The sequence below is a fragment of the Calonectris borealis genome, chromosome 6 (genome assembly GCF_964195595.1).
Source record: "Calonectris borealis chromosome 6, bCalBor7.hap1.2, whole genome shotgun sequence".
Classification (NCBI taxonomy): Eukaryota; Metazoa; Chordata; class Aves; order Procellariiformes; family Procellariidae; genus Calonectris; species Calonectris borealis.
In genome coordinates, this window is record NC_134317.1 from 24041619 (window position 1) to 24050168 (window position 8550).

The 8550-nt window shown below is 37.8% G+C and overlaps 1 protein-coding gene across 1 annotated transcript in view; it reads left to right on the forward strand.

The window, feature by feature from the left end:
- RAPGEF4 (Rap guanine nucleotide exchange factor 4) overlaps window positions 1-8298 on the forward strand; it is a 159389-nt gene extending 151091 nt beyond the window's left edge. The window contains exons 29-30 of the mRNA XM_075153951.1: window positions 5229-5283; window positions 7052-8298. Of these exons, the coding sequence (XP_075010052.1) occupies window positions 5229-5283; window positions 7052-7179 (183 nt within the window). The 3' untranslated portion in view covers window positions 7180-8298. The remainder of the gene's footprint in view (window positions 1-5228; window positions 5284-7051) is intronic.
- Window positions 8299-8550: the final 252 nt, after the last annotated feature.

The following is an 8550-nucleotide window of genomic DNA, read 5'->3' on the forward strand; positions in this document are numbered from 1 at the left end:
TGTACACAGCCATCTATTTTCACAGAAAATTGGTAGGCGCTTTCTTATGTTTGAAAACTCTGGGTTCTTTTTTCAAATTTGACAAAATTATCTAAAGAAGGGAAAAACAGACAGATGGTGTTAAACCACATTAGCCTAGGTTTTTTTAGCAAGTCAAGCTAAAAAGGAAAGGAACTGAGTCAATTTTTTCCTGCTACACTTTCCTATAAACCGGTCTTTTCAGAGGTGTAGTGACAGAACTGTGCTGCTGCCTTTGTAACTGACTGCTGCTTCTTCCCCTTCCGCATCTCCTGATCCCCATGGATGCCTCTTATTTGGAGGAGGCTGTGAGGAGTGGGAGGGCAGGGACAGGTAGCCAAGGAGGAGAATACCATGTGTGTTAGAGCCACAGCTATGTGTAAAGAGGGAAGTTTGTAAGCGGACCCATTTAGTTTGTACAAGATGTGGGCAAACAATATTGAATGTGTCAGAAATAGGTATACTCTTTGTATTTGCACTGTACTTGTGCTCTTTACTATGCCATTTATTGCATGAAGCAAGCGGGGGGATGGAGGAAACAAGCATTTGGCCTTAAAATCCAGCCTGGAACATGTTATTTATACTTTTGTCAGTAAGTAGACAGAATAATTAAATTACTGGTATTAGTAGTATCAGTATTTAGTAAAAGGCTTTGTCTTCAGTACCAAACAAGACATGGTTTTAGAGAAGTATTGAAGGTTTTTTACTTATCTCACTGTAAGAAGCTGATGGAGACAAGGTACAAGCTGTTTCCACCATGGTGTTGCTCAGATGTACCTTCTAGGTTGGCATATACTCCATGACCTTGTGTGGTAAAAGACTATCTGCATCTTTTCTCCAGTAGTGAGTTGACAGTAGATGTTAGTTGTAAGTGTTGCTTTAGAAGACCCATCTATGTAAAAACTGAAGACGTACTTGTCATAGAGGAACAAGGAATGAATAGGCTTGTAAAGTTTTTAAAATGCTGTAGTTGTAGTTTGGCAGGTGGAGGACATTTTGAGAGCTGCAAGTAGGTGAAAGATAAAAAGATGGCAGTAGACAGCAAACACGATTAGTTTGTGATCTAGAATTCACATTTGTCTTTTAGGTCCGTTAAGGACCCTCTTTTCAGGTGAAGGAGAGCCCCCAAAGCTGTCATTAGTATTAGTTCCTATAAACTCTGTATGATTTAGCAGATACAGGCAACCTACAACGTGCAACACAGTACATGGCAATATCTAACATTCAAGTGACACTGCTTTTATAGCTATATACTTAGAAAAAAATTTAAAAGCTCTTTCCTAGAATTATGTCTTGCCAGGGAAAGAAGAGAGAGGAAAGTGAGGAAAGTACTGAGCATGACTCTCCTTAAGGACAGGCAATATTTCATACTCTTGACCACTTACCCATTTCTGCTTTTTTCAAACCCCAGCTGCATAATCCTGCCCTCTGACTGCCAGTACAGAATTTTGTATTCATAGGCAGAGGGAAGATGCAATTATTTGGGAACTTTATCAGTGCCATTTCTCAAATCATCAGACAGCCTGAACAAAGATCACTTTCCATGCACCATCTCCATGTCGCACTACCCAGCATGTCTCAGAAATCGCACCTGTAGAGGGAGCAGAAGCCACAGAAGAGCTCTGAAAATCCTGACCTGCCAAGGCAGCACAAGGCAGTGCCATGATTCTGGCCACTGATGCCTCTTTTTGTCAAGCCTCTTCACCCTTCAGGTGTGAAATGAGGATTAGAGAATCTGCGCATATTGGTTTTCGGGTTTTGTGGAGATGAACAAAAGGGAATTCACACTCTGATCCTTATGGAAAAAAAGGCAAACATTCTTTCATTTTTGGAACATGAAGATTATGCAAAAAGTGTGTGACTAAAGCCTTTAGTAGTTTTCTATGGCATATATGAATATTTATAACATTTAGAAACCTGGGTTTGGAATGGATTAGAAGATAATGTGCTGGCCTGCTGCCACTATTCCAGACTGCATAAAACTTGAAAGGGTATTGTTGTGTATATATAGCATGCTGGTAGTGGTGGTTGCTTGTTATATTATGCAGTTGGTTCTATTTCAGAAAGATCCAAATGTAGGTTTGTATGGCTTTCTTAGCACAGTGAGTAAACAGAGGTTAACTAGAGGTAATCCTCTATTTGAAGAAAAATTCTAAGGAGCTGGCAATTAAACTTCCATCTGAACATTTTCTCTGTACATGTTTCTAGTTTTCTTAAATCAGAAGAAGACAATCCAACTTATCTACAAGATTCAGGAAGGGAAATTCACTTTCGCTTCATATGCTGTCTTTCTGTTCGATTTGCACCTTCCAGAGAGGAGCTCTTTTGAGTTTATATTAGACAATACAACAGCACTTGGAAAAAAGCAATGTGAAAGGAGTGCTTCAAGGATACATAATGCTCCAGAATCTCCCCATTGGGTTGCGATGCTGTCTTCTGGCCACAGTTTCTCCATTTATTCTGCCTTAACCCACTTCCTCATTCCTTTGTGTTTCATCATTGCCAGGATACTTCTGAATGCACAAATTGAATGAGATTATCCTCAGGAATAGGCAAAGTAACTCCTTAAAATGAAGCCTTTTAGCCAATTGAAGGAAGCCAGGCAGTTCAGCCTTTAACCAGAAGTCAGACGAATTCATTGCCACTTTGGTTTTCCTTGCCTGGAATAGCCCAAACAATGAGAAATTAGGAAATAGTGAAAACTTTTTGAAAACCTTCGCTACACACATATTTGTCTTTCAGTACAATACAGCATTACAGTACTTATTCTGAATGCTATGCTTTTTTTCCAGAACAAATTCCCCACAGAAAGAAAAAAAAAAGAGTAAAATGATTCCACAGAACACACTTCTTTTGATAAATCTAAGTTTTCACCTAGAAGCTTAATACTAAACTAATCAAACACTGAGCCTACAGTCTAGCTCCAAAGATCATTATGAAATGAGGCTTCAAAACCTAAACATTTACAGGTACGAAAAATTAGGGTGTGTGTTAACAATCCATCTAGAAAGCACATCAAGCAACACTAGCTATCTTCGTAAAAATGAAGTGTCCTTAGCAAAGCTTCCCTTGAAGTTAGACGCTCTTGAAACTTCATCAGGTTGGCTGGTGCAGTTCAACTTCGTGGTCTCTTTGAAGTAGTTATTTTAGGGGAGGACTTTTTGAAATGGTATAAATCAAAATAGTAACATCATATAACAGAGCCAAATATGAATCCATAGAGTTACGAGACAGTCATGTTTACATGTTCATGTTGTTTTGATTTTCATTTGATTGGGTTAGACTTGAAGAACCAACACTGTAATATGCAGTGCGTTCTGTCTCAATCCAGTATTATAATGGGTGCTTATCTTTGAGTATTTAAGCGGTTCCACTGAAGTCAATGGGGCTTATTCACTGATTAATGCTAAGCACATATGAGAATGTTTGTAAGGTAAGTGCCTTAGAAAATCTGCTTGAAGAGGTATGAAAATTAACATAGGATAAAAATGATTCTTACTTGAAATCTACTTATTTTCCACATGTAAATACATATGACTATAGGAACAATATAAGCAGACCCATATCCAAATTCACTAGATCTTTTGGGAACTTGTATTTTAGAATTAAAATATTTTAGATCACTTTCAGAATAGCTACATTTAATTTGATTATACAATGTGTAATCCACAAAAATGTAGTACATGATATATCTCAATAGTGTTTCTAATGCTGACCACCAGCCATACCGATTTTTAATGTGCATTAAAATGTCTAAGATTATTCAGTATGTGTGTAAGGAATGTTTTACATTGGTGCTTCCCACGTCTGGAATGACAGATTTCACAAAGGTATTTTATTTATAACATCATTTTCATGTAAGAATACAATTGTGTATTAATTTCGAGGCGCGTATGCCCTAGGTTTTACTGTTTACTGGCAAGAAATACATCATTCCATTGTGTGAGGGCTTATGACTAGCTTGTTAATCTCACACAAAATTTCAAGAAGGTATGAAGCAGCCTGGTGAGAGTATGCTGTGTTAAAACTTGTAGCTGTGTTGTAATTGTTGGACCATGTTAAAGTGCTGGAACAAACATTAGACTCTGATTAGGAATAGCCTTTCCCTCCTCTGCTTTTTCTTAATCCAAGCAAAAGAAACTGAAACAAACATTGTCCTTAAAACAGTGATTGAATCAAACTATCTAGCTAAGGAAGTCAGTTTTACTGCTGAAGTTTCAGTTTATTTGATGTTATGCAGAACAACTAACTTTGCCCCCGCACTGGTGGGTGTATTACCTGTGTCGTGCTAATCACACAAGCCAGTTAAAATTTTGCAGTCCAGAACTAAATCTGAAATGTTTTGCTTTATGACTTACCTTCATTTCTGTTCTTAAAAACTATTGTAAAACAGCGTCTGATTTATCAGAGCAAAATGTATTGATTAATATTTTCTTACCTAAGTGAGTGAAGTGATGGCCTATTTACTGACGAGCAAGTGCAGCCAAGAAGGACTGAAGTGACTTCTGCTTTTTTTGTGAATTGCCAGTAGAAGTGTCCAGCAAAAGTGAATCCACTTTTCATGTCGGGTTAGATACACTTGTGCAAGCTAACACTGTCTAACAGGTCTGCTTGATGAAACTTGCCAACAGGGCCACAGTTCTAATGGTGGCCTTCTCACCTGTGAATCGAGCGTACTTCCAGAGGGCATCAGTAAACATACACCCTCACACGCTCATTTGACGCTGTCATTTTCCAGGAGGGCTGCATTTTAAACTCAAACTCATATGAAAGGTGAAAGCTCTTTAATTGCTGAGTATGTTCTAGAAATGACCTTGCTGTTAGGAACTGATGGTCTTGAAATTAACATGTGTACATACTCCAAGGTGTTCTACATGATATTCCTTTTACTTTTTAATGTGGGAAGATGTTATTAAAGACATGCACATTGAAGGGGCTGATTGTCATTCTTAGTTAAGGCCTTTTACAGCATCCAAGCAAGGGAAAGGGTTCTCTGAGCACATATAAATTACACTCATGCTCACTTAAAGCCTGTGTAAATGCAAATCACACCCTACATATGAGGGTATCAGCATTAAAATTATATTTTCATTCATATGACTGCTTTTATTGGCATACGTCTTCACACTCAGGCACAGTTAGGTGCTTTGTTTAAATGATGATGAAATACAGTGCTTGTTCCCTGATTGCATCCCATCTTTTCTTTCCAGCGCATGATTGCCAACACTGTCAGGACGGTGAAATTCTGCCGAAGCCAATCTTTCAGTAAGTGTATTACAGCATCTGCACAGTCAGCATTATCATCAGTAGCTACAGTAATTACAGCTAATTCTGTGTGTACCAGAATTGAAAAGCCTGGTTTCCAGTGCTTCTTCTATGTTTGGATCCTCCGATGTTTCACAGGGTGAAATATCCTTCAGGAAGCTCTAATAAGCCCCTTCTCCTCCATCTCTTTTCCAAGCATGTGAAGGAGCTAAATATCTGTGAGGTCTCTACACATCTGTCAAATTAGAATTGGTTCTTATTAGCCAGTGTGTTCAGAAGTGGTTGAAATAAGGCTAGCAGACAGCAGCACACAGATACATGCAAGATACTTACTTGGATAAACCCTGTTTTTATAGAAAACCAGTCTGGAAACATGACGTTTATAAATGACATAACTGCATAAGGTGATGAACTTAAAACCTGTTTGTCTGTATAATTACCAGAACTTACTTGAGGCCATGTAAGATGACAGAGCTGTGTGGTCAAACAGGCTTGCTCTGTGGGTCTCATCCCATCTAGGTGCACGGTCAGTACCAGTCACGCTGGCATTTCCTCAGCGCTTCATTCGTTTTGCGCCAAGTTGCAACTCAAGATGCACCGGGGAGGTTTAGATTGGACATTAGGAAAAATTTCTCTACTGGAGGAGTGGTTAAACATTGGAACAGGCTGCCCAGGGAAGCGATTGAGTCACCATCCCTGGAGGTATTTAAAAGACGTGTAGATGAGGCGCTTAGGGACACGGTTTAGTGGGCATGGTGGGGTTGGGTTGACGGTTGGACTCGATGATCTTAGAGGTCTTTTCCAACCTTAATGATTCTATGATTCTATGAACAGAATAAATAATATAACACAATACATTTTTATAAAAATAGTTTCTTTCCATCTGGGTCAAAGCTTAACTTGAGAAGATCAAGTTAAGGGAGCTTTTTTTTCCTCTCCCACCATCAAGGTTTTTCTGCCTATGTATCTTTTAATTTTAATGTATTAAGCACTAGTGAAACCTCCACATATTTAGAAATGAAAGTGGATTTTCACTATACATGATATAACAAAATGTCAGTATATAGATGTATCATATCTAAGTCCCATGCTTTTTGTGTGTGTCTATGTGTATTTATATACAGTAGATGCTTCAGTATCTTTCTTTTAGAGAAGTCTAAGTTACCTAACACATATTTCTTTAAATTGCGAGCTGTTCACTGTCAGGCTGAAGATGCTCAGATTTTAACTCAGTGGTATTTCATCATTGTTGTTGGAGTAGGTATAATGCGGTTAAAAGTAAAGTAATGTAAACAGATAGTGAATTTTGAGGCTTGAATGGAGCAGCCACTAAGCACTAGTGTTATAAATATTTAATACTGAGCTAGAAATGGGAATATTTCATGAAAGGAGGCTTAAATCAATTACACTGTTTTAAATCTGTGTGAAAGCTGCTGGTTCAAAAGCAGATGGGCAGCTTTAAATCATACTAGTTAGCTATATAATTTATAGCTATTGACTGGTAAGGTGATGTATAAAACTGTAACCAAGGGCCATCAATTTGAGTAAATGTAGCCAAGGATATCTAAGAGAAAAAGTTAATTTGTGGGGGTAGTAACCAGAAAGACTATCAGATATAGAGGAAAGATTTCAAAGAGAGTGATTTCTAAATATTTTTTAACTCACCAGGATCTGGCATTTGCTGTGACAGCTTGTGAAGAGTTACGCATTCTGTTCAGGCATTTGTTAGTTTAAGGGTATCAATCCTACATCATTTCTCTTTCACCAGATCCCGACGCAGCCCTAACTAATAAGAACCATCAGGATGTTCGGAGCTATGTGCGGCAATTAAATGTGATTGACAACCAGAGAACTTTATCACACATGTCTCACCGACTAGAACCGCGTCGAGCATAAACATTTGAAGCAATGATGAGAAATTATCTTTTATCCTGTCAAGGTCACTTGTTAAGAACTTCACTTTCTCTGCTACCACACTGCCACTACAAAAATAAGCAAAAACATATTCTAAGGTCTTACGCAACGCACAATGTACCGGCCTGTCAGAGAACTTTGGCTGAGGAAGAATTCATGCACTGTAGCTGTACGGGTGGCCATGTTGTGAACTGCTAATTCACCTTAAAGTGCAGTAAATGATTTCTCATATGGATAAAAAAAGGCAAAAGATAGAATAGTTAGCTTCTAACAATTCTAAGGGAGGTAGTGTTTTTCTCCCTAATTAAAAATCTGTATTTTATGATTTATTCTCTAGATCAGGACCAAAACTGATCATCAGTTTAGCTTGCCCAGCTCCTGGTGACCTCAGTAGAAAATGTATGTAAGCACCTGATGAAAGGATGTAGGTTCAAGAGAGGTCCAAGGTATAGTTCCATTCAGAGGAGACTTACAAATATTTCCATTTGAAATACAACAGATACTAAGAAAAACTTCTAATCTTAATCGTACTGCCTACTACAGCAAGCAGTGTAGCCATTTCAGAAAACTGACGTGACTGAAAATATTTTGAATGATAAATAGATTAATCTGTGTTTACATTTTACTTCTTTTTTTAAACTACCGATCAGGTTTTTACAAAATTCCATTGTGACAGTAAGGTTGTCGAAATCAATAGCATAAAGGTAGCAAAGGACTTGTTCAAAAAGAGCACAATATGCACAAACGGATTTCAAGAGAATAATTTCCTGGACATTAAAACCTTAAACTTCAGCTATAATTAATTGTGGCTGGTTAACACATATTTTCTGGTCTTAAGCATTTACAAATATCTTCATTTTCAGCCAATTGTTTTGCACTTTCAATAGACTGTAAATAAATGTTAATTCATTATGTTCTAGAATATTTATTTATGTAATAGCTATTGTGCCAAAATAATCCAGTTTTATTTATTTTGTTTAGCATGTTACGGGAGTGCAGCTTTTCTCTTTATACTTTGTGTACACTTTATGTGTAGGAATTGTGTGATGTGTGTTTTCTGTAAATAACACGCAGTACCTTATTAAATGTAATTGCTGGAAAGGTTTAGTCGCTGGCCTTATTTGCACTTTCAGCTTCATTCCTGCATAAATATCGATGCTATTAATTGGCTGATATAGCAAACTTTGCTTGTCATTTGCTGGGCCTCGAAACCACAGTTAGCCTGCATCCATTGTGATATGGATGACCAACGTAAAGCCAGTCAGATCCATCCCTGCCACAGGGGATGACAGTCTTGCAGTGATGTAACACTGTGCTTTTATTAGCTGGTTTGTTTAGAGTTCCTAAGGAACT